At 40.1% G+C, this 26,946-nt stretch overlaps 2 protein-coding genes across 10 annotated transcripts in view; one reads left to right on the top strand and one right to left on the bottom strand.

Moving 5' to 3' along the window:
- wdr41 (WD repeat domain 41) overlaps window positions 1-868 on the top strand; it is a 42,301-nt gene extending 41,433 nt beyond the window's left edge. For 3 of the 4 annotated variants that reach the window (XM_072257859.1, XM_072257858.1, XM_072257861.1), the window contains one exon: window positions 359-867. In XM_072257859.1, coding sequence (XP_072113960.1) covers window positions 359-496 — 138 coding nt within the window. In that variant the 3' untranslated portion in view covers window positions 497-867. Of the gene's footprint in view, window positions 1-358 lie in introns of all 4 variants that reach the window. The other variant, XM_072257860.1, reaches the window with a different exon arrangement.
- Window positions 869-7,993: 7,125 nt separating this feature from the next.
- Window positions 7,994-26,946, bottom strand: part of pde8b (phosphodiesterase 8B) — a 295,986-nt gene continuing 277,033 nt past the window's right edge. For 5 of the 6 annotated variants that reach the window (XM_072257866.1, XM_072257864.1, XM_072257865.1 and 2 more), the window contains 5 exons: window positions 26,134-26,351; window positions 15,139-15,277; window positions 11,671-11,838; window positions 10,420-10,549; window positions 7,994-9,047 (listed from right to left, as the gene is read on the bottom strand). In XM_072257866.1, the coding sequence (XP_072113967.1) occupies window positions 8,938-9,047; window positions 10,420-10,549; window positions 11,671-11,838; window positions 15,139-15,277; window positions 26,134-26,351 (765 nt within the window). In that variant the 3' untranslated portion in view covers window positions 7,994-8,937. Of the gene's footprint in view, window positions 9,048-10,419; window positions 10,550-11,670; window positions 11,839-15,138; window positions 15,278-25,932; window positions 26,049-26,133; window positions 26,352-26,946 lie in introns of those variants that run through there. The other variant, XM_072257867.1, reaches the window with a different exon arrangement.

Genomic DNA, 26,946 nt, shown 5'->3' on the forward strand with positions numbered 1-26,946 from the left:
CAGTGATTCTGAAAGCATATTCCAACTTGAAATCAGTGTTTATACCAAAGATCGCAGATGCATTTGGCTCTATTATGACAAGGCCTTACTTGCTTTAGTCAGTTGAATCAGTTTATTTCTCTTATTTGCAGATCATCATCTTTTGCACATTGGTTGTTTGTCAGTATTTGTGTGTATGTTTTTGTTGATTCTATTGTATTTCTTTGTTCTATTGTGAGTGTCTGCATGAAAACAAATCTCATGATAGTGTACAATGACATTATACATACTTTGATGATAATACATTTACTTTGACTTTGAACTTGCTGCAAATAGACTTTATGGCTGCTTGAATTATTTCTGTTTTGTCAATTTCCAGATGTTCCTCTATTCTAAAGAGCATGGATTAGTAACATGTTCAACAGATCACCTCATCATCTTATGGAAGGATGGACAGAGGGAATCCCAGTTACGGAGTAAGGCATTATTCCAAAAATTAGAACAAGATAATGTGTAATTTTGATATTATTGTAAAGCAAATGAAATTGTTATGATAGTTATAAATCAACTCAAAAGATGTGCAAAGTATTTTTCTGTGGATTCATGATATTGTAGATAGTGTCAAGATACTGCTAAGATTGCCTTCATTACTAGTTCTGGATTTATATTGGTGTTGCAAATAGTCTTCTGAACAACCAATTTTTGCTCATCTGTGATTTGTAAATATTAAAATATGAAGATGTATATTTAAAAGATCTGTGACAAGAAGACACGGCTTTTTTATTTTTTTTGTATAATTTAAAAAACATTTGGTAAAAATATCTTGTGACTCCCATCTACCCATCACTGTTGCTCTTTCATGCTGTATCTTAATAAATAAATAAATAAACAAACAAAAATATCCAGTGAGTGGCAGTTCTGTGGGAGAGGTCAAAGGACAATGGTCAGACTGGTTCAAGCTGACAGTGCTGTGCAGAAGATACTCTCACGCATAACACAAACCTTGAAGTGGATGGGCTACAGCAGCAGAAGACCATGAACCTACATTCAGGGGCCACTTTATTGGTGAGAGAATAGCTTAGAGTGAAAATATGAAGACAGCTTGAGGTGGGAGCAGATACAATTCATTTAGAAGCTAATTATTTAATTTGCTATTTTTTATTGATGAAAATTACTATAAGCATTCAAATTCTAAACATAAAATATGCTTTTATACAAAAATCAAAATATCCAGTTAAGTATACAATGCAAGAATATATTACAAAATATTGTGTTGTGAATATTAACTAATTGGTTACATTTATATAAAATACAATTCTATACAATTCTGTGCACAGAAAATCAATTACATTTGATTATTGCTTCGTATAAAGAAAGCAAAGCTTTTGGCAGTAATTCTAATACAATCTGGAATCAGTAAGTACTTGTCCTTTCTACCCTGTGCGAAGTCAAGTATTCACTTGCATTATTGAATACATCTCTCCTATCATATTCTCTCAATTGTGTGCATGCATACCTTTTAAGTATACTAAATATTAATAAAGTAGCCTATACTTACTGAGAAAAAATAACTTGCAGGTTTTTAATTTTTGTAAGGTGCTATAGACTCTATACACAGAATCCTTAGCCAGCAGAGCATGCCAACAGACTAAATTAAAACAAACAATGCTTTGTACACCAGATTTTGTTTGGACATGAGTTTCTTGATATTAGAGCTAGAACCCATTTGAAAATTAATGCAATGGAATATCAATTTTGGCTTTCAACAGTACACGGCGGTAAAATTTGTGTGTTGGTTCCGGTGATCTTTGCTGATTCAGCATCTGACCACTGCAAAATTCTTGATGCTAAAATAATTGAATGGTGCGAAATGAAAGTGCTTGTGTTGGAGTTTAAGAAATTCTTTTTATGGTACAGGTAGTTTGAAAACCACTGGTAAATTAAGGAAATCAATGCCTTTTCTTTTCATGTATTAGGTGTTATTGCCCTTTCTTGATAGACCCCTTGGATACTCATTCTATTGCTGCTTTTAATAATAATTAAAAATAGCTCTGTGGTATAAAAGATCAGCACAAGTGACTAATATGTCAAACATTCCCAGTTGTGAATTGAAAGGATCTGCTTTCATAAAATATTTAACGTAGTGAGTTTAATAACAATACATGTTATTTGTTATTGCTGCTTGTCAATGGTGCAAAATCTTTGTTCTCTTTCTTTTCCTCTTTCAAATCAATGACAGCCAATGTACTTAGAGTTCCAGCTTGTAAATATGTTGTGGCTGCAAATTTGTTCAAAATGAATCCTGCACTTGCATAAAATATCACAAAGCGGAAGAAACTCAAATAGAAACCAATAAAGCAGAAATAGGACTATGGTCAGAAAAATAAAATTTTTCAAAAGAGCATGGAAACCAATAGGCATCTAGAGCTTACTCTGCCATAACTTTAGGGTGTAACAGCCTTAAAATGTTCCTGAAAAGTGCAACATCCTCTGACTCCAGGGAATCCTTGACCCACGTCTGATCAAAGCAGAGAAGGTGCATTTGGGGGTATATTGAGAAACCTCAGCCATGCATTGAGCACACAAATCCGACATAAATGGAGGAAGTACCTGCTCTCCTGCCCCAGGACAGGAGGAACAATACAAAGCAGTTCAGGCCATTCAGCCGACGATGTTGTGCTGATTTTTTAACCTACTCAAAGATCAATCTTATGCTTCTTTCTCACATAGCCCTCTATTTTGCTTTCATCCATACGTCTATGTGAACACCTCCACACACTGTTTAAAAATAATTATCTCTGACATCCCCTCCCCTAACTTTCTGGCATCAGCACTCTGTATGGGGGAAAAGACTTTCTGACAGCTCCCCCCTCCCCCCCCCCCCAATACTTTCCTCCAATTTCTTTAAAATGACACACTCTCACATTAGCCATTTCTGCCTTGGAAAACAGGTGCTGGCTGTCCACTCTATCTAGGCCTTTTACCTTCTACATCTCTATCAACACCTCAGATTCTCCTTCACTACAAGAGAAAAGTTCTAGCTCACTGAACTCTTCCTCATAGGACATGCTCTATTCCAGGCACCACTCTGATAAATTTCATCTGCAATCTCTAAACTTCCACATCCTTTCTATACTCAGGTGACCAGAACTGAACACAATCGTCTGTGTGGTCTAACCAGAGTTTTCTAGAGCTGCAACATTGTCTCGTGGCTCTTGAACTCAATCCCCTGACTATTGAGGGCCAAGACACCATACACCACCCTAACCACCCTATCAACTTGCCCAGCAAATTTAAGGGATTTATGGACATGGAGTCCAAGATTCTGAAGTTTCTCCACATTAAGAATCCTGCCATTAACCGTGAACTCTGCCTTCAATTTCAACTTGGCAAAGTGTATTACTTCACATTTTTCTGGATTGAACTCCATCTGCCACTTCTCAGCCAAGCTGTGCATCCCGTCAATGTCTCCACGTCATTCTCAACATCTGAGCAACCACAAAACCATGTCATGTCATCGTCAAGCCCAAGGGAATGCTGAAGAAGAATATACAAACAGGCATTGCCATTGACTTTCAGGCCTTTTCTGTCATTCAAATGATCTGGTCTGGCCAACTCTTTTCACCTGCATTGATATAATGTTAATATAAACATTTTTGTTTGGCTTTGTAATTAATGAAATTCTATTTATCAATTTGTTATACAGTACTCTATCAACTATCAAGTGACTGGTATTTAAGCTAAACATAAATATTCCTTTCACCTGTTTTAGTTCCTCATAAAGCAATGCATCTTTCTGGAAATTCATTGGAAAAATTACTGCGGTCCTAACATCTGCTTGATAAAGATATGGAGGATACAGTTAAAGTAGATTCTCTGCAGAAAGGGATGAAATGGATACCAAAAAACAGAGTGGGCCTCATACAGTAAACCATATAAACCATTGCACTTGTGTTCAAGTCCATAAAAAGGGTATATCAACCTGACGTAACTATTTACAGATAATGAATTTGAGAGATTTCTTTCAGCAGTGCGGAGGAGAACATGTCACATGGAATTATTGAAGCAGAAATTACAGATGTATTTAATAGATAGTTTGATGCATAAAGAAATAAGAGCAAGAATGGACTGTTCAACACTTGAATTTGTTCTGCTTTACAGAGATCAATCCTCTGTATAACTGAAGCATAGAAACATAGAAAATAGGTGCAGGAGTAGGCCATTCGGCCCTTCAAGCCTGCACCGCCATTTATTATGATCATGGCTGATTATCCAACTCAGAACCCTGCACCAGCCTTCCCTCCATATCCCCTGATCCCCGTAGCCACAAGGGCCATATCTAACTCCCTCTTCAATGAACTGGCCTCAACTGTTTCCTGTGGCAGAGAATTCCACAGATTCACCACTCTCTGTGTGAAGAAGTTTTTTCTTAATCTCAGTCCTAAAAGGCTTCCCCTTTATCCTCAAACTGTGACCCCTCATTCTGGACTTCTCCAACATCGGGAACAATCTTCCTGCATCTTGCCTGTCTAATCCCTTTAGGATTTTATACGTTTCAATCAGATCCCCCCTCAATCTTCTAAATTCCAATGAGTACAAGCCTAGTTCATCCAGTCTTTCTTCATATGAAAGTCCTGCCATCCCAGGAATCAATCTGGTGAACCTTCTTTGTACCCCCTCTATGGCAAGGATGTCTTTCCTCAGATTAGGGGACCAACACTGCACACAATACTCCAGGTGTGGTCTCAGCAAGGCCTTGTACAACTGCAGTAGTACCTCCTTGCTCCTGTACTCGAATCCTCTTGCTATGAATGCCAGCATACCATTCGCCTTTTTCACCGCCTGCTGTACCTGCATGCCCACTTTCAATGACTGGTGTATAATGACACCCAGGTCTCGTTGCACCTCCCCTTTTCTTAATCGGCCACCATTCAGATAATAATCTATTTTCCTATTTTTGCCACCAAAGTGGATAACTTCACATTTATCCACATTAAATTGCATCTGCCATGAATTTGCCCACTCACCCAACCTATCCAAGTCACCCTGCATCCTCTTAGCATCCTCCTCACAGCTAACACTGCCGCCCAGCTTCGTGTCATCCGCAAACTTGGAGATGCTGCATTTAATTCCCTCATTCAAGTCATTAATATATATTGTAAACAACTGGGGTCCCAGCACTGAGCCTTGCAGTACCCCACTAGTCACTGCCTGCCATTCTGAAAAGGTCCCGTTTATTCCCACTCTTTGCTTCCTGTCTGGTAACCAATTCTCTATCCACATCAATACCTTACCCCCAATACCATACTTCCACACTCAGCAAATACCAACCTCACCTTGGATACCTGCTTTGTAAAGTATAATATTTTCATGAATTAGAGCTGATGGATTAAATTGTACTAACATAGGCATAGTAAAAAGTGAACCAAGTATTTTACTGCCCAAAATGCATACTTATTAGTCAGCATTTAATATGCTCAAGTTATTGTCAGAATCCAAATAGTTTGTAAAGGGTTTATAACTTGTACTCAAAGCATCCTGTTGAAGAAAGTGACAAAAACACTGATCAGGTCCTCAAGCTTGACGAGTGGGAAATCTTTCTTCCTGGTCCTTCTATACTCCAGTAGGAGTTCCAACCAAAGCCGGTGGGAAAGGTGTTCCAGCAGGTGACAACGTTTGCTTGATGGTGGGTAGCTGTCGGCCTGATGGAACAATCCCAAAGCAAAGACAACAGCGTAATTGTGATGGGCTGAAGTGTTGGTGGGAATAGAACTATAGTATTTGCGAGCAGAGTTCCAGGGAAGGGATGGAGGAAGAAGCCCATGGTAGAGTAGATCCAATCTATCCTTCCTGCTTGAAGAATACCTGCAGGTCTTCCTGACAACATGGAACCATAAAAACATAAATGAAGGGATTGCACTGCCCCTTCAGCGGATTTTGTTGATTGGTAAATATGCTAAAGTCAAAATGGTGTCATTTGTATATGTGGTTGACATTAAAATTGGACTCTCTGCTCCTCTTGCATGTTTGAACTTCGCATGTCTAGTTTATTCATGTTCAATCAGTAGAATGAAAAATTACATAAACATAAACCTTTCTCACCTACCCAACCTATTCCCAAAATACAAGCCCCTTAGCCCATAATGTTGTGCAGACCTTTTAACCCACACACCTGCCGCAGTCATAGAACACAACAGCATTGAAGCAGGCACTTCAGCCCATTTAGTGCTGACCATTAATCTGCCTAATCCTATTGATCTGCACCCAGACCATAAGCCCTCCATACTCCTCCCATCCATGTACCTATCCACATTTCTCTTAAATATTGAAATCAAATCTGCACGTGTGCTGTCAGCTCATTCCACACTCTTGCCACGTTCTGAGTGAAGAAGTTTCCCCCCTCAAATACTCTTTAAACATTTCACCTTTCACTCTTAACCCATAATCTCTGATTTATTGTTTTATTACATTGTTGAGTAGGTATATGGAGGATAACTCAACAATGTATCCACTTAAATCTTACCACTTATGCATTGTAAGCTTGTGCACATATGTTACATGTTAAAACAATGTAGGACAGCAGAAACCTGATTGGATGAGGATGAACCAATCAAGAGGAACAGATGACGGGGCTATAAATACCACCGAACTAGACATGCCCAGGCATCATCTTTGATGAAGATGGCAGAGTTTGTCATTGAAATGTCAGTTAAAATCAATACCTGTACCTGGCTGGAACCACAAGAAAAGTTTACGTTACACATTATTTTACATACTGTTTAGAGGTAACATTTATTGATAAAACAGCGTTTTTTAAAATTATGTTTATTGTTACACATATTGTCTCAGTAATGAACAAAATTACTGCTGTATTTTCTATAAACAGTTGTATATTTTGTTAAATTTTTCTATTTACAAATGTACACACATACATTTTACAATATGTATGTTTCACCTTAGTGATTGAATCTTGCTTTACCTAAAGTTTTGTTTTTGGTCCCGCATGTGTTTACTTTTCTCATTTAGGAGTTGTCTCACTTTGCAGATGTGTTTGCAGCACGCTTACTAGTTAACCACCTCATGCGACCACTTTAACAGATATAGGTGGAACAAACCCCAGAATGTGGACTCCTTTCAACGTGTGCCTATTTAATTGCTGAAAAGAAGCCCTGTCCACATTAGTATTTACACAGTATGCTGCTGACTCATATGGATGAGTCAATTTCAGCATGCACATGTTGTGTTTGCTTCTATTTATGACACAGAAAATAAATGTGTGATATGTAATTATTTAGCCAGAGGGCGGTGAATCTGTGAAATTCACTGCCACAGATGGTTGTGGAGGTCAAGTCATTGGGTAGATTTAAAGCGGAGGTTGATAAATTCTTGATTAGTCAGGATGTCAAACATTATGGAAAGAAGGCAGGAGAATGGTGTGGAGAGGGTAATAAATCAGCCATGATGGATTGGCAAAGGAGACTTGCTGGGCCAAATAGCCTAATTCTGGAGGTTGGGGAGTTTTGGCAGTCTCGGAGGTTGGGGAGTTTTGGCAGTCTCAGACTCTGTAATCACAGCGACAATCAACAAAGCAATGGAATGCCGAAACATGAAAGGATAGAAGTTTAAGGAAATTATCCAAATGATAGTGCTCTGGACAGCCTGTGTATTGGCACTGTTCCAGTTCTAGATACAGAGAAACAAAGGAGCTACTGAAGGCATTGGAGGTATTCCAGTGAAGAAGTGTGCAGCTGCTGGCTAGCATCAGTGGCCAGAGTGCAAAAACACGATGTGATTTGAATTTTCAGGGAGGAGAAAAGGCACAAGTAGATAGCAAAATGGTTAATTATTTGTGAGAATAAAATATATAAACATTCTGTAATCTAAATTGTAAGAACTTGGCAAGTGGCCTCAAATCGATCAAAGAAAAGATAAATGTGTGACTAAAATCAGTAGGTGTCACATGATCAATATATGGAAATAGACTCTGAAGAATAATGAAGGTAAAACATCAGCATTCATTAAAAATATTTAATGTGGCACAATTGGGGACATCATGTCTGAATGAAAGATGAGACAAATATTTTTCCTCATCCATGACTATCATGTGACTGTGTTTAGAACTCCTCTTCAGAACAACAGAGCACAGATAGGGGTTGTTATGTATACTGCACTGGATACTGATGTGGGAAAAATGTAATAGTGTTTATTGCCACATGAATTGTTATAAAATATGGAAATATGTTTGACATATTTAATATTTTTTGGAAAAGAAAATTAATTTAACCACATTAATCTGGTTGCAGATAAAAGTAAAGATCTTGGCAAAGTTATAGATTAAAATATTAATTCAATATATACACAATGACACAACATAATGAATTTCCACCTCACAAAAGTTTGTTGAATGGATTTGTTACTTCACTGGGAAAGGTTTTTCCTTCTTAAGAAATATTAATAGAATATGTAAACCGTCATTATCACTTGCCTTAATGCCGCATATGTCATTTACCTGAAATGCTGTCAAATTAACAGAAAAAAATTTCCCTAATCCTTGCACAAATCTGCAATTTAGAGGAAAAAACAATGTGGTAAACCAAAGGCATAATCACATGTAAAATTACATCTTTAGGTTAATTATTATAGAAACAAAGATTTTTGCATTTGTTTCTCTTGACAAAAGTTCTTTTCCTCTGTGTGATTCATTGACTTCTGGACTGGCAGTAAAACTTCTTGAACAAGAAAATGACCATCTTGAAATTCAGAAATCTGTGCTGCAATTCTCTTTGTTGATGGGACACTGCTATGATGATTCAACTCAATTTTCCTGCATACTGTATTTCCTGCTTTATGTAAGATTTATATTACATTGTAATATGGTCACTTGAATTAAAATAGAATCTCTTAATGGCTTGAATCATAAGTTAGAGTGAAGTTGACAAGAAAGATGTCCTTTCACCTTTAAAGGTCAGACGGTGGTCGTAGACCTTTATAATTGGATTCATCTAAAGATTTCCAGTACTTGTAGTTCTCAGTTAAGTGGTGTATTAAATTGGGCAGGTTTGCAAATGCTGAAAGGAAAATAGTTAACATTTCATGAAAATGATCAATAAATTATTTAAAAATACTTAATTCACTATTAATCTTTTTCATAAAAAGTAATGATAAGCTAGACCTTTCAATTTATGAAATATAGTATTTACATTAAGGTAACATAAAAGGAAAATATCTGCACTGTTTAACAATACTGAGATTTTTATTTAGGATTTGTATACAGCTTCCACTGTGCTCTGATTTAGCATTATCTGTCTACTCGCGTTATTCTCTCCAGTTCCAACCACCAACCCTGCCAAGTGAGAAAGCAAATCTTATGCTTCCAAATTTCTGCCAATAGTATTCTACTGCTAGATGAAATATAAAAACAGTTTGGGATGACCACCGCCTTTCCTGTGTGTATCTTAGTGCCTGGGATCTAACTTATACCCATATGCAAGGGTTGTAACCAAATACACTGATGTGGGCAAAATTTGACAAGATCTGCACATTTCCTCCCTTCGATATAATTCGTGGCATTCCTTGAGAAACATGTTAAAAGTTATTTTGCTAAATAATAACTTCCCTTGGATGCATAATAGTTGGACAACATATTAATGTAAATCATGTCTTTCAATTTCTCTTACATTCTGCTTTAAACTGCCATAATTTCACCTGAGCAATAAATCCCTACTAGTACATACAGACAGAATTTCCAGCCTGCCTCACACTAAGTTGCACTGACACAAGGATGGCAGAATTCGTAGGCACTAAATACATTCAGTGAGAGGTACACTCAGTGACCGCTTATTATGTATAGGAATGGAACCAGGTGTGGTCTTCTACCATTGTAACCCATCCAATTCAAGGTTTGCTGTATTGTGCATTCAGAGATGCTCTTCTGCACACCATTGTTGTAAAGTGTGGTTATACATGTTACTATTACCTTCCTGTCAGCTTAAAGCAGTCTGGCTATTCTCCTCTGATCTCTCTCATTAACATGGCATTTTCACCTACAGAACTGCCACTCACTGGATTTTTTTTTTTGCTTCTAGCACCATTCTCTGTAAACTCTAAGAGACTGTTGTGTGAAAATCCTAGGAGATCAGCTTTTTTGGGGATACTCAAGCCACCCTGTCAGGCACCAACAATTCCACGTTAAAAGTCAGTTACATTACATTTTTCCCCATTCTGTTGTTTGCTCTGAACAACAACTGTAATTCTTGATCATATCTGCAAGCCTTTATGCATTGAATGCTGGCACATTCTGATTAGATATTTGCATTAATGAGCAGGTGTACAGCTGTACCTAATAAAGAGGCCACTGAGTGTACTTATCCTAAAACAGTGTGGAAATCATACAGTGAGATGGCATTTACTTATAAATTTAGAAACAAATGAAATTCTTACCGTCCCAAGCATCAAACATATCATTTATAAAATAGTCGATAAATGAGATCTGAGATTTTGGAATACTGCACGTATTCCTGTCAAAGACTGGCATCACAACTGGGAGACCTTGGCTTTTCTCCTCATCTGTCTGTTGATTAAAAATGTATTTATTAATTCAAAAGTGATTGTTACACTAAGAGGACAATGTGTCAACACACAAGATATGAAGTGTATAGTTTTGGTTTCTTCAAAGTGATGGCCATTAGCAGCACCATGATGGGCAAAATTGATGGATTTAAGCCAACTGGAGAATTTTCTAACTTTGACATCCAATAACAAGAAGGGATTTCCCTCTAAAACACACATAGTAGAAAATTAGGCTCAGTGTAAACCCGCTGGAAGTATGAACTGGAAAATATACTCTTCTCTTTGATGAAAACAAGCACATGAGGTTATGCTGTAATACAGATCAAATGACCGGTTTACTTTAGTGCTTCATTTTCACATTTTCAACTTGGCTCTAAGTATTGCCTGCTTCTTTATTTTCATGGACTCTTGTTTATTTCTGACCTTTTACTCAAATAACTATTTCATGGATTCAGGTTTGATTGCAATATTTAAGAGAAGTTTGAATAAGTACATGGATGAGAGGGGTATGGAGGGCTATGGTCACGATGTGGGTTGATGGGACTGGGCAGAATAACAGTTCAGCAAAAACTAGGTGGGCCGAAGAGCCTCTTTTTGTGCTGTAGTGCTCTATGATTATTATTCATGTAATTGAGAGCAAGTTTTGGCAGAGGATCAACCGTGAGGGGCAATATATCTAAAGTTGATTCTCTCCTCTAACAGCAACTAAACATGCACATTCATAGCTGTAAGTGATAGGAATAGGAAACTTGGTTGATTTTAAATGCAGGACACTCAGCGAAACTGCAGTGTCCCAAGTTTTCTTGGAACCCAGGCTCTGACTTGCATGGCTAAATTTGGGTAACTTTAAGTACTTCACTCCTCCAGCATAAATATGCAAATGATTGTTACAATCATTTCAGCTGTAATATATATATATATATATATATATATATTTTTTTTTTTTTTTTTTTCCAACAAAGAATAACAATGATTGTTGATCTACACTGAAACATGACACAATGGAAAACAGAAAAATAAGTCCTCTGCAACATTAAAGCATTAATTCTCATACTCAGCTAGACTAATTTGAGACAACTCATGTCCATTTTGTCTTAAAATGTTGAAACATTACAATATTACCTGAGCAAAATATTCTTCTGAAATTCTCCCTGCCCATTCAATGCACAGGTTCATTGAACGGCAAGGGTTAGCAACGTCAGCGCATTTAATCAACATGCGTTTAATGAGCAGTCTGTTCTCCATTGCATTCTTTATACCGGGAGTGCATTCACCATCACTGCTTTCACTCTGGAATACAAGTGAAAATTAATCCATACATACCAGCATTTAAAAATTTGTGGCAGAATTTAGCTTGCAAAGTTGGAGAAGAACCCTATAAATTTCATTGAATGATTCTTTGGGAGGTTTTATACATAAAGGCTACTTTTACTCTGAAAAGCTCGGCTTCATACTGGTCTTGCTATTCAGCTGGAGGAAAGTCTAGTACATGGGCAGTGAATAGACAGGCCATTATTTTCAATAATGAATAGTATTTCCTCTATAAAAAAATGGTAGCAAACTGAAAATTTAGCAGAGAGCATTATCAGAACTTAACTAATTGCAATGCATTATAAGTTATGTGAAGAACAATGTCTATTACTGCAGTACAGCTCCATTCATATCAATTGGAATTAATTTGATGAGGAAATAGAAATATAAAATGCTGGAAATTCTCAGCAGGTCAGTCATAATCAGTGGAAAGAGAAATAGAGTTAATATTTTGCAAACCAAAGACCCCTTTCCTCAGATGCATGTTGACTGGTTGAGGATTTCCACTGCTTTCTATTTTTATTTCATATCTTCAGCATCTGCAAGTTACAGATTTTAAAATTTGAAACAGATGAAATACTAAAGCTGCTGGAAAGTTGAAATAAAAACAGAAAGATGCTGGAAATACTCAGTTTAGGGAGAACCTGCGGAATGTGAAACATCATTCAGTTTGCTGACCTATCATCTGAACCATGAAAATATAGGTAAGTTTTAAATGACAGACAAAGGGGAAAAGAACAGAGAGAACAAAAAGAAAGGTCTGTGACTGAGTGGGTATCAGGAGATTTTGTGGTGATGGTGAAGTTGAAAGAGTAATGTAAAAGCTAGTGAACAATCAAAGGTACAAGAGCATAAAAAGCTGGAAATACAGTAGTGTCTTCAATTTCAAATGTCAATTCTGTCAATTTCAAATGTCAATCATTCCAGCAGTAAGATGGTGGCACGTTCAGAGGCAGCAGCCTCTCGGGAGCCAACCAAAGGTGTTTTTTTCTTTGTTAAATACGTTTTTTATGATTACAACACTATACTGGACTAAAAGAACTTTGGATGCAGCAGGTTTACCGCATCAGTGAACTGCTTGTTAATCAGAATAGACAGCCAGGGTGTTGGAAGAGCCGGCCAACATGTCGGAGAGGGAGGAGTCGGCTGGTGTTTCAGAGGAGCCGATCTGGTGCAGACCATATTGCTGCCTGCTACTTGAAGGTACTGGAATTGGTGTGCAAAGGTGGCATGCAGTGAAACTCTGGGTGATTGTCTCAGATGTTCCTCCTGCGATCACAAGACCCTGTTGAACATTGATAATATAAGGTGTCACAGGCCTGTTTTCCTTGTTTTGTAGTGTGACAGACAGTGTGGGAGCTGTGTAGCCTTAGTTGTAACAAGGACTAGGCCTCAAGTCATGGGCTTGCCTGCTGCTGCAGTCCAGGTGAGGAGATGCCGTTTGGTGGCTGGCCTCTGCTGTCAGTGCTGCCCTCCAGTGTTCAATCGGTGGAGTGACAGACTGAATTGCTGGGAACTGTATCGTCAGTTTGCGGGACATGACGCTCAGGGCCTTGGACCATGTATGTTTTTTTTTTGCGTGACATTTTTGCTCAATGTTGTGAATGTGTTGTGTATGCTTTGCACCTTGGCCCAGATGTACATTATTTCATTTGGCTGTATCAATGTGTGGTTGAATAATAATTAAACTTGATTTGATTTGATTTGATTTTTCTTTCCATACACTGTGCATGGCTTGCTGAGTGTTTCCAGCATTTCCTGTTTTTAATTTTGGATCTTAACATATGTGTTTGATTTTCAATAACTTAAGGTATGTCTGGGATAGAATAAATAAAAGGAGACAAATTATATCTGACATTGTCATAAGAGGGGAGAAAGAACAAAACTACATATAGGCAACATAAGATGCAGGGTGGAATGGTTGATTATCTGAAATTATTATTCAACAAATTCCTCTGCAAATCTCCCGGCTGTAATCTGTGTTCTCTGAAAGATATTCTACCTAATCTTCCTTGGAAGTATCTCCAAAATCCACAGTTTTTACCACATAAAGAACAAGGGAATTAAATACATGGGAATAATGTCATTCCAGTTTTTCCTCCATTGCAATTTGGAGATACTTGTTGGTAAATTCTTACTTACAATATTGGTCGGGCACCAAGCAGGATAATGGAACAGAGGAACTGAGGAGTACAAGTGCACAGGAGGGGTTGTGAGAAAAGCATTTAGCATGCTGGACATCATCTGTCAGGGCATTGACTATTGCAGTTGGAACATTATGTTGCAGTTGTATAAGTTATTGGTGAAGCTGCACTTGTAGTACTCTGCATAGAAAAGACATAAAGTAGAAAGAGTTCAGAGAAGATTTATGATGATGTCGCCAAGCCTAGAGGCCTGAGTTGTAGGGAGAGGCTGGCTAGGTTAAGTTTTTATTCCTTCAAACATAGGAGAACGAGGGGTGACTTTAAATTATGAGAGGCGTAGATGAGGCGGATGTTAACTATCTTTTCCCCAAGACCAGGGAGCCCAAAACTGTGGGACAGGGATTTAAGGTGAGAGGGGAAAGATTTGAAAGGGACAACATTTTCATGCAGAGGGTGGTAAGTATATGGAAAGAAGTATCAGAAGAAATGTTTGAGGTAGGTACAATAGTGTTATTTAAGCATTTGGATAGTACCTAGAGAGGCTTGGAGAATTATGAGCTGCTAAACCCAGGGAATCCGGTCTAGCTCTGTGGGCATTGTGTTCACTTTAGATTTGTTGGGCTGAACGGTCTATAATTGTACTATATTGTTCTACGGTTCTGTAATATAGTAGAAGCAACCTCACATTAATTAATTAATTACCTTCCCCCAGCACACCTCACCCCTAACCTTCTCAGGAAATTAAGGGCATGCTAAAGTTGTTGGCCTTGCAGGTCTGCCTGCATGCCAACATTCTTTCAATAACTTCCCTCTAAAGTATTGATACCTGACTCAAGGGCAAAATAAAAACTATTATGGGAGTCTGTGCATATGTATAAAGCTACACACTAATCTAAAGCCTCAAGCAATATTATTAAAGATGAGCAAGAAGCTTGTTCAGTTTATAATCAAAAATCAATAACCTCTAAGATTAAATTTCTGCATTGAATCAATTATGTCATTTCAATGGATAAAAATTATGGAATTAATTGATCTTGGGAGGGAGCTATGTCAATCACAACCATTAATCGTACTAGTGCATTCTATGTCAGTGATACATGATGTTCACATTGAAGATGCTAAGGTCAGGCCTTACATTTAAGCTGGTTTCTTCTAGTGATGTCATGGATTTATTGATACTGTTCACAAATTTGTTCACATGTTCAAAATGCTTTGTCATCTCTGTTGCCAAAACCATGTCAATGATTGCCTGTCGCAAAGTTCGAAACTGATTCCTGCAAAAAAAAAATTGATGAGTGATTACAAGCTGCCATTTTGTTCCTGGTGATACAAGAGACGGCAGATGCTGGAACCTGAAGCAGAAAACAAGCAAATTGCTAGAAGAGCTCAGCAGGTTAGGCAGCATTTGTGGGCAGTCAGATGACCCTTCATCTGGACTTGGCCCAGCCTGAAATATGGACTGTCCATCTACTCCACAGATGCTGCCTGACCTGTTGAGTTTCTCCAGCGGTTTGTATTTTGTTCTAGCTTATGAATTGCTAAGTTGTGGTAATGTGTAATTCCAATTTTTATCTTTTGATATCTAGTAATTACTAGGAAGGATGTGGCTGAATTGGAGAGAGTTCAGACAGATTTCATTGTAGGAAGATGTGGTTGTGCTAGAAAAAGCACAGAGATTAACTGGGATGTTGCCTGGACTGGAGGGCATTTGTTATGGCAAGAAATTGGATAGGCTGGAGGGCATTTGTTATGGCAAGAGATTGGATAGGCTGGAGGGCATTTGTTATGACAAGAGATTGGATAGACTGGAGGGCATTTGTTATGGCAAGAGATTGGATAGGCTGGAGGGTGACCTGATAGAGGTAAATAAAATTTTAACGGTAAAAGAAAGGGAAGATGGTCAGATTTTTTTGTGTGAAAGGGGCACCAATAATTAAAAGGTGAGATGGAAGTTTTAAAGATTTGAGGGGAAAGCATTTTTCCCAACAGAGTAGCTAATATTTAAAATGTGCTGATAGATATAATCACTATATATAAAATAATTTAGATAGCAATTTAAATAGACAAGGCGTAGGAGCTAACACTTAATGGCACCATATGCAATGTGCATTTAAATACAAAAACTTGAGTTCTCTTTCAACATCTAATCATTGTTCAAGAGATTGGATGGATCAGCTGATGTTTTTCTGTCTGCCATTTCAGAAGTGGAAGTAGAACAGTACAGCACAGGATCAGGCCCTGCAGACCACAATGTTGTGCTGAACTGATTAAAACAGTAATTAAATGCTTAACTAATCCTTTCTACCTACACAATGTGAATATTTCTCCATTCTCTGCACATGCACATGCCTATCTAGGAGCCTCTTAAATGACTCCATCATATTTGCCTCCACCAGCACCTCATGAATCACATTCCAGGTACCCTCTACTCTCTGTGTACAAGACATCTCCTTTCAACCTACTCTCTCTTAAATGCATACTTGTCGATTGACAACTCTAGCTATGTAGGCCCTACTACACTCTAGAATTCACCCCATAGATATTTTCCTCCTCCTTTAGTTCAAAGTTCAAAGTTGAAAGTAGATTCATTAACTACAGTTGAAGTCAGAAGTTTACATAAACCTTAGCCAAATACATTTAAACTCAGTTTTACACAATTCCTGACATTTAATCCTAGAAAACATTCCCTGTCTTAGGTCAGTTAGGATCACTACTTTATTTTAAGAATGTGAAATGTCAGAATAATATTAGAGAGAATGATTTATTTCAGCTTTTATTTCTTTCATCACTTTCCCAGTGGGTCAGAAGTTTACATACACTTTGTTAGTATTTGGTAGCATTGCCTTTAAATTGTTTAACTTGGGTCAAACATTTTGGGTAGCCTTCCGCAAACTTCTCACAGTAAGTTGCTGGAATTTTGTTCCATTCCTCCAGACAGAACTGGAGTAACTGAGTCAGGTTTGTAGGCCTCCTTGCTCGCACATGCTTTTTCAGATCTGCCCACAAATTTTCTATTGGATTGAGGTCAGAAAATGTCAAGTCTGGTTCATCCTTAGGAGCAATTTCCAAATGCCTGAAGGTACCACGATCATCTGTACAAACAATAGTATGCAAGTATGAGTGTTCGTCCATCATCGACGTCGATGAGGACCTCAACACCGTTATGATGGTGTAAAGACTAGCGCGTGATTTGGATTTAAGTCAGGGAGAGTTGCAAATCCATCCCAGAACAACAGCAAAGGACCTTGTGAAGATGCTGAAGGAAACAGGTAGACAAGTATCTATATCCACAGTAAAATGAGTCCTATATCGACATAACCTGAAAGGCTGCTCAGCAAGGAAGAAGCCACTGCTCCAAAACCGCCATAAAAAAGCCAGACTATAGTTTGCAAGTGCACATGGGGACAAAGATTGTACTTTTTGGAGAAATGTCCTCTGGTCTGATGAAACAAAAATTGAACTGTTTGGCCATAATGACCATTGTTATGTTTGGAGGAAAAAGGGTGAGGCTTGCAAGTCGAAGAACACCAGCCCAACTGTGAAGCATGGGGGTGACAGCATCATGTTGTGGGGGTGCTTTGCTGCAGGAGGGACTGGTGCACTTCAGAAAATAAATGGCATCATGAAGAAGGAAAATTATGTGGATATATTGAAGCAACATCTCAAGACATCAGCCAGGAAGTTAAAGCTCTGTCGCAAATGGGTCTTCCAAATGGACAATGACCCCAAGTATACCTCCAAAGTTGTGGCAAAATTGCTTAAGGACACCAAAATCAAGGTATTAGAGTGGCCATCACAAAGCCCTGACCTCAATCCGATAGAAAATTTGTGAAAAAGTGTGTGCGAGCAAGAAGGCCTACAAACCTAACTCTATTACACCAGTTCTGTCTGGAGGAATGGATCAAAATTCCAGCAACTTATTGTGAGAAGCTTGTGGAAGGCTATCCAAAACGTTTGACCCAAGTTAAACAATTTAAAGGCAATGCTACCAAATACTAACAAAGTGTATGTAAACTTCTGATCCACTGGGAAAGTGATGAAAGAAATAAAAGCTGAAATAAATCATTCTCTCTACTATTACTCTGACATTTCGCATTCTTAAAATAAATCTTAACTGACCTAAGACAGGGAATGTTTTCTAGGATTAAATGTCAGGAATTGTGAAAAACTGAGTTTAAATGTATTTGGCTAAGGACTATGTAAACTTTTGACTTCAACTGTAAGTACATATATGTAACCATGTACAACTCTGAGATTAATTTACTTGTGGGCATTCAAAGTAAATACCAAAAGACACATCAGAATCAACGAAAAACCACACACAACAATTCAGACAAGCAACCCATGTGTAAAAGCTAACAGTGCAAATATAAAAAACAAAATAAAGGTAATAAATAAGCAATAAATATTGAGAACATGAGATGAAACACCCTTGAAAATGAGTCCACAGATTTTGGAAACAGCTCAGTGCTGGGGTGTGTGAAGCTTATTGAAGTTATCCCCTCTGGTTCAAGAGCCTGATGGTTAAGGGGTAATAACTATTCCTGAACCTGGTGGTGGGTGTCCTGAGGCTTCTGTACCTCCTTCCAGATGGCAGCAGCGAGAAGAGAGCATTACCGAGATGGTGGAGAGTCCTTGGTGATGGATGCTGTTTTCCTGTGACAGCACTCCATGTAGACGTGTTCAGGGGTAGGGAGGGCTTTACCCGTAATGAACTGGGCTGTATCTTGTAGGCTTTTCCATTCAAGGGCATTGGAAACATACCAGGCTGTAATTATACTCCCCATCGCACATCTTTAAAAATTTGTCAAAGTTTTAGATGATTATTAGTATCCAAGACACGTTCAAGGAGCGGTGCCTGGGAAAGGCAGTGTCCTTTATTCAGGATCCCCATCACCCAAGTCAGGCATTCTTCTCATTGTTACCATCAGGAAGGAGTTACAGAAGCCTGAAGGTACACACTCAGCAATACAGGAACAGCTTCTTCCCCTCTGCCAACCGATTTTTAAATGGACACTGAACCCATGAACACTACCTGACTATTTAAAAATTATTTCTGCTTTTGCAGTACTATTTTCAATTATTTAATATGCATATATTTACTGTAATTCATTTAACAAGTTCCATGCCATATGATGATAATATTAAACCTGATTCTGATTCTGACATGCTGAATGTTTGCAAACTTCTAAGAGAGGTGCTGCCATACTTTCTTTGTAATGGCACTTACATGGTGGACCCAGGTCAGATCCACTGAAATGATAACACAGGAATTTAAGTTTGCTGACCCTCTAATTAGTTCCTTGTTCTTGCTGACATTGATTGAGAGGTTGTTGTTGTGGCACCACTCAGCCAGATTTTCAATCTCTGTCCTATATGCTGATTTGTCATCACCTTTGATTCTGCCAACGACATTGTCAGCAAACTTAAATATGGCATTAGAGCTGTGCTTAGCCAAATAGTCATAAACATATAGCGAATAGAGGGGACTAAGCACACAGCCCTATGGTGTACCTGTGCTGATGGTGATTATCAAAGAGATGTTGTTGCCAATCCGAAAACTGACTGGGGTCTGCAAGTAAGGAAACTGAGGATCCAGTTGCACAAGGAGTTATTGAGCTCTAGGTCTTGGAATTTATTGATTAGTTTTGAGGGGATGATAATATTGAATGCCACACTGTAGTTAACGAAGAGCATCCAGACATACGTTGATTCGAAGAAGGAGTCTGAGAGTCTGAGTGGGAGTGCCGAGAAAGACATTTTTGAAATTTTCGTTATTTTTTTTTCTCCAACGGCGTTCTGAGAGGCGGGACTGCGCAGGCGTGTGACGTCGGGCAGTGCAGCGCGGCAGATTTAAAAGGAACAGAGCCTCATAGAGCGGGCAGCGTAGTTTGCGGGCGGCGGAGTGAGCCGGGAGCAGAGTGAAGACTTAAGGGCTTCGGCTCAACGGGCTTAGGCGGAAACGGGCGAGGTGAGGAAGGTTTGGTATTCATTTTCTGTTGTTATTTGAGGAGAGGGGCAGTCTGAGTGTGAGGGCAGTTTGTTATTCTTGGTGCCGGATGTGGGAGGCCCTGGAGTCTCCAAGCCTCCCGGACGTCCACATCTGCGCCAGGTGCGCTGAGATGCAGCTCCTAAGGGACCGCGTTAGGGAACTGGAGCTGCAGCTCGATGACGTTCGTCTGGTCAGGGAGAGTGAGGAGTTGATAGAGAGGAGTTACAGGCAGGTGGTCACACCGGGGCCACGGGAGGCAGACAAGTGGGTCACAGTTAGGAGGGGGAAGGGGAAGAGTCAGGTAATAGAGAGTACCGTGGTGGCTGTGCCCCTTGACAATAGGTACTCCTGTTTGAGTACTGTTGGGGGGGGACAGCTTACCCGGGGAAAGCGACAGTGGCCGTGCCTCTGGCACAGAGTCTGGCCCTATAGCTCAGAAGGGTAGGGCAAGGAAGAGGAAGGCAGTTGTGATAGGGGACTCGATAGTAAGGGGGTCAGATAGGCGATTCTGTGGACGCAGTCCAGAGACCCGGATGGTAGTTTGCCTCCCTGGTGCCAGGGTCCGGGATATTTCTGATCGTGTCCAAGATATCCTGAAGTGGGAGGGTGAGGAGCCAGAGGTCGTGGTACATATAGGTACCAATGACATAGGTAGGAAAAGGGATGAGGTCCTGAAAGGAGAATATAGGGAGCTAGGAAGGGAGTTGAGAAAAAGGACCGCAAAGGTAGTAATCTCGGGATTACTGCCTGTGCCACGCGACAGTGAGAGTAGGAATGCGATGAGGTGGAGGATAAATGCGTGGCTGAGGGATTGGAGCAGGGGGCAGGGATTCAAGTTTTTGGATCATTGGGACCTCTTTTGGCGCAGGCGTGACCTGTACAAAAAGGACGGGTTGCACTTGAATCCTAGAGGGACCAATATCCTGGCAGGGAGATTAGCGAGGGCTACTGAGGTGACTTTAAACTAGAATGGTTGGGGGGTGGGAATCAAATTAAAGAGGCTAGGCGTGAGGAGGTTAGTTCACAACAGGGGGATGGGAACCAGTGCAGAGAGACAGAGGGGTGTAAAGTGAGGGTAGAAGCAAAAAGTACTAAGGAGAAAAGTAAAAGTGGCAGGCCGACAAATCCAGGGCAAGCATTAAAAAGGGCCACTTTTCAACATAATTGTATAAGGGCTAAGAGAGTTGTAACAGAGTGCCTGAAGGCTTTGTGTGTCAATGCAAGGAGCATTCATAATAAGGTGGATGAATTGAAAGTGCAGATTGTTATTAATGATTATGATATAGTTGGGATCACAGAGGCATGGCTCCAGGGTGACCAAGGATGGGAGCTCAACGTTCAGGGATATTCAATATTCAGGAGGGATAGACATGAAGGAAGGGGAGGTGGGGTGGCGTTGCTGGTTAAAGAAGAGATTAACGCAATAGAAAGGAAGGACATAAGCCGGGAAGATGTGGAATCGATATGGGTAGAGCTGCGTAACACTAAGGGGCAGAAGACGCTGGTGGGAGTTGCGTACAGGCCACCTAACAGTAGCAGTGAGGTCGAAGATGGCATTAAACAGGAAATTAGAAATGTGTGCAATAAAGGAACAGCAGTTATAATGGGTGACTTCAATCTACATGTAGATTGGGTGAACCAAATTGGTAAAGGTGCTGAGGAAGAGGATTTTTTGGAATGTATGCGGGATGGTTTTTTGAACCAACATGTCGAGGAACCAACTAGAGAGCAGGCTATTCTGGACTGGGTTTTGAGCAAAGAGGAAGGGTTAATTAGCAATCTTGTCATGAGAGGCCCCTTGGGTAAGAGTGACCATAATATGGTGGAATTCTTCATTAAGATGGAGAGTGACATAGTTAATTCAGAAACAAAGGTTCTGAACTTAAAGAGGGGTAACTTTGAAGGTATGAGACGTGAATTAGCTAAGATAGACTGGCAAATGACACTTAAAGGATTGACAGTGGATATGCAATGGCAAGCATTTAAAGGTTGCATGGATGAACTACAACAATTGTTCATCCCAGTTTGGCAAAAGAATAAATCAAGGAAGGTAGTGCACCTATGGCTGACAAGAGAAATTAGGGATAGTATCAATTCCAAAGAAGAAGCATACAAATTAGCCAGAGAAAGTGGCTCACCTGAGGACTGGGAGAAATTCAGAGTTCAGCAGAGGAGGACAAAGGGCTTAATTAGGAAGGGGAAAAAAGATTATGAGAGAAAACTGGCAGGGAACATAAAAACTGACTGTAAAAGCTTTTATAGATATGTAAAAAGGAAAAGACTGGTAAAGACAAATGTAGGTCCCCTACAGACAGAAACAGGTGAATTGATTATGGGGAGCAAGGACATGGCAGACCAATTGAATAATTACTTTGGTTCTGTCTTCACTAAGGAGGACATAAATAATCTTCCAGAAATAGTAGGGGACAGAGGGTCCAGTGAGATGGTGGAACTGAGCGAAATACATGTTAGTAGGGAAGTGGTGTTAGGTAAATTGAAGGGATTGAAGGCAGATAAATCCCCAGAGCCAGATGGTCTGCATCCTAGAGTGCTTAAGGAAGTAGCCCAAGAAATAGTGGAGGCATTAGTGATAATTTTTCAAAACTCGTTAGATTCTGGACTAGTTCTGGAGGATTGGAGGGTGACTAATGTAACCCCACTTTTTAAAAAAGGAGGGAGAGAGAAACCGGGGAATTATAGACCGGTTAGCCTAACGTCGGTGGTGGGGAAACTGCTGGAGTCAGTTATCAAGGATGTGATAACAGCACATTTGGAAAGTGGTGAAATGATCAGACAAAGTCAGCATGGATTTGTGAAAGGAAAATCATGTCTGACGAATCTCATTGAATTTTTTGAGGATATAACTAGTAGAGTGGATAGGGGAGAACCAGTGGACGTGGTATATTTGGATTTTCAGAAGGCTTTTGACAAGGTCCCACACAGGAGATTAGTGTGCAAACTTAAAGCACACGGTATTGGGGGTAAGGTATTGGTGTGGGTGGAGAGTTGGTTAGCAGACAGGAAGCAAAGAGTGGGAAGAAACGGGACCTTTTCAGAATGGCAGGCGGTGACTAGTGGGGTACCGCAAGGCTCAGTGCTGGGACCCCAGTTGTTTACAATATATATTAATGACTTGGATGAGGGAATTAAATGCAGCATCTCCAAGTTTGCGGATGACACGAAGCTGGGTGGCAGTGTTAGCTGTGAGGAGGATGCTAAGAGGATGCAGAGTGACTTGGATAGGTTGGGTGAGTGGGCAAATTCATGGCAGATGCAATTTAATGTGGATAAATGTGAAGTTATCCACTTTGGTAGCAAAAATAGGAAAACAGATTATTATCTGAATGGTGGCCGATTAGGAAAAGGGGAGGTGCAACGAGACCTGGGTGTCATTATACACCAGTCATTGAAAGTGGGCATGCAGGTACAGCAGGCGGTGAAAAAGGCGAATGGTATGCTGGCATTTATAGCGAGAGGATTTGAGTACAGGAGCAGGGAGGTACTACTGCAGTTGTACAAGGCCTTGGTGAGACCACACCTGGAGTATTGTGTGCAGTTTTGGTCCCCTAATCTGAGGAAAGACATCCTTGCCATAGAGGGAGTACAAAGAAGGTTCACCAGATTGATTCCTGGCATGGCAGGACTTTCATATGAAGAAAGACTGGATGAACTGGGCTTGTACTCGTTGGAATTTAGAAGATTGAAGGGGGATCTGATTGAAACGTATAAAATCCTAAAGGGATTAGACAGGCTAGATGCAGGAAGATTGTTCCCGATGTTGGGGAAGTCCAGAACAAGGGATCACAGTTTGAGGATAAAGGGGAAGCCTTTTAGGACCGAGATTAGGAAAAACTTCTTCACACAGAGAGTGGTGAATCTGTGGAATTCTCTGCCACAGGAAACAGTTGAGGCCAGTTCATTGAAGAGGGAGTTAGATATGTCCCTTGTGGCTACGGGGATCAGGGGGTATGGAGGGAAGGCTGGGGCGGGGTTCTGAGTTGGATGATCAGCCATGATCATAATAAATGGTGGTGCAGGCTCGAAGGGCTGAATGGCCTACTCCTGCACCTATTTTCTATGTTTCTATGTTTCTATGTATGCATCTTCACTGTCCAGGTGCCAGTGTTCCGGGATTGAATAAAGAGCCAATGAAATGGCACCTGTTGTTGACCTGTTATGCCGGTAAGCAAACGGGAGCAGATCCAAGCCACTCCTCAGGCAGGAATTGATATGTTTCATCACCACCCTCCCAAAGCACTTTACAGTGAATGTATGTGCTACTGGACGATAGTCATTGAAGCAAGTTACCATGTTTTTCTTAGACACCAGTATAACTGAAGCCTGCTTTAAGTAGGTGAGTACCTCAGACAGCTGAAGTGAGAAAGCTGAAGATATCAGAGAACACTCCAGTTAGTTGATCAGCACAAGTCTTTAGTACTCGGTCAGGTACCCAGTCTTGCCTGGATGCTTTCCATGGGTTTACCTTCCTGAAGGATGCTCCTATGTTGGCCTCAGAGACTGATATCATAGGGTCGTCAGGGGCTATGGGAGTTTGTAAAAGTGCCTCCATATTTTGATGATCAAAGCAAGTAAAAAAGGCATTGAGCATCTGGGAACAAAATCTTGTTGTCACCTATGTTGCTTGGTTTCACTTTGTAGGAGGTAACACACAAAAAATGCTGGAGGAACTCAGCAGGTCAGGCAGCATATATGGAAAAATAATACAGTTGACATTTCGGGCTGAAACCCGTCAACTGTACTCTTTTCCATAGATGCTGCCTGGCCTGCTGAGTTCCTCCAGCATTGTGTTTGTGTTGCTTGGATTTCCAGCATCTGCAGATTTTCTCTTCTTTGTAGGGGGCAATGGCACTCAAGCCCTGCCACAGTTGTCCAGCATCCTTCAGCGATTCAAGTTTGGTCCAGAATTGCCACTTTGTGAGATGGCTTCCGGAGATGATTTCCGGAGGTCATTCCTGGGCCTCTTGTATTTACTTGGTCACCAGGCCTGAACACCACTGATCTGACCCCTAATAGTTTATGAATCTCTTGGTTCATCAAGGCCTTCGGGTTGGGAAGACTCTAAATGATTTTGTGGGGACACACTAGTCTACAACTGTTTGAATAGAGACTATGACAACCAGGGTGCATTTATCAGATCTGCAGATGAACTTGGCCAAGTACACCGACTTGAAGCAATCCAAGAACCACTCCTCTGCCTCGTGCCCCCGCGACCACCTCTTTACTGTCCTAATATCTGGAAATCTGCTCTTTAGCCTCTGCCTTTATGCAGGTAGGACAACCAAGTGATCAGATTTACCGGAATATGATCTGGGCATTCCGTATTTTAGTATAACAGTGGTCTAGTGTGTTAGGACTCCTTGTGCTGCAGGTGTTATGTTGATGATAATTGGGCAGAACTTTATTCAAACAAGCCTGATTGAAGTCGTTGAAAATGACTTGAAGGGTGCCAGCGTAGGCTGTTTCTTGTTTACTAATCACTACACTGAATACCTCGAGCACTTAGCAACAGTCTTTGGTGGGATGTAATGACTATTATCAGTATGGAAGTATGCAATGACTATCATCCAGTAGTACTTACATCCACTGCGATGAAGTGCTTCAGAGGTTTGTGATGAAACATATTAACTCATTTATAAGGAAATTCTGCATTTTAATAATCTCTTTCCTTAGGTGAGTTGTGCTGCTGCAGAGGGATAAGGAGATGGGTACAGGGATTGGTGGGATTGCTCCCCTAGGAGCCATCATTGACATCGGCTGAAATGGCCTCCTTCAGTGTCATAACAAGCAAGCGCTAGGATCTGTACAGCAAGGTAACTGAAATACCCCCAGGAGAGCAAAAACAAAACAGCAAGTCCTGATGAAGGGTCTTGGCCCGAAATATCAACTGTTTACTCCCCTCCATAGATGCTTTCTGACCTGCTGAGTTCCTCCAGCATTTTGTGTGTGTTGCTCAAGATATTCAGCATCTGCAGAATCTCTTGTGATCATGTCTTAGATCCTTATTGCAAACCAGCTGAGTTTTGACCATCACTCTGTAATATAACAAACTAAATTTATGTACCAATTGGCACTGAGGAGTTTTGGAAGCTGGATGATCTATTGATCAGTAAATCTAACCTTTCAAGGTTCTTAAAAATGTTGCTCTTTTTATCTCCTGCTGTAAGCTGGAAGGCCAGGGCTGCATGGTGACTTTCCAGAACTGCTGTGTCGTTGTAGAGGACTGCGAGCTCACTTCCAGCATTACACAGGAAGGAGTTGGTGCGACCTGGGTGGTCCACATCATGTACCGTGGCTGCAATCAGTGTTGCAACCTCATCCATCTCATCCAAACTCGCCTGCGAATAACGTTGAAAGGAAGCATTAGTGCTTAGTATCAGTGAAGTTCTAACAATTGCCCAATAATGATAAATTAATCACCGATCATAAACAAAAGCATATACATTAGTTTTATACAATAATCAGCCAATACCATTTTGTCTGATTTTTTTTTATGAGGCTGAATTCCCAGCTCGATACTTAACCCAACACGAGTGGAAAGCGTGCAAGGAGCCTGCCAGATTCAAAATAAGTACTCGGTTACCTAGATCTGATTATTTTTCTGATATGGACTGGCACAAATCTGTCTGCATAAACTGATGAAAAATCATCCCCTGACACATCAAATACAAAATAAATGTCAATGATCAGGCCATAAAGGTTTCAACATTCTGCTTATACATTAGTGTTTTAGAATTTTTTTCAGTATGATCTTGCAGATGATTGCATTACTAACTTTACACCAACTGACACAACTGGAGTCATTTTCCAAGCAGGATCTCCTATTCGTCCTGCTCTTATGACTTATGGTCTTATGGTCAACTCTTCTGACCTCTATGTAGAGGCCTCAGAAATGCCAGAAAAACAACTTTCCCACCAAAACTGGACAATTGG

The sequence above is a fragment of the Mobula birostris genome, chromosome 5 (genome assembly GCF_030028105.1).
Source record: "Mobula birostris isolate sMobBir1 chromosome 5, sMobBir1.hap1, whole genome shotgun sequence".
Taxonomy (NCBI): Eukaryota; Metazoa; Chordata; class Chondrichthyes; order Myliobatiformes; family Myliobatidae; genus Mobula; species Mobula birostris.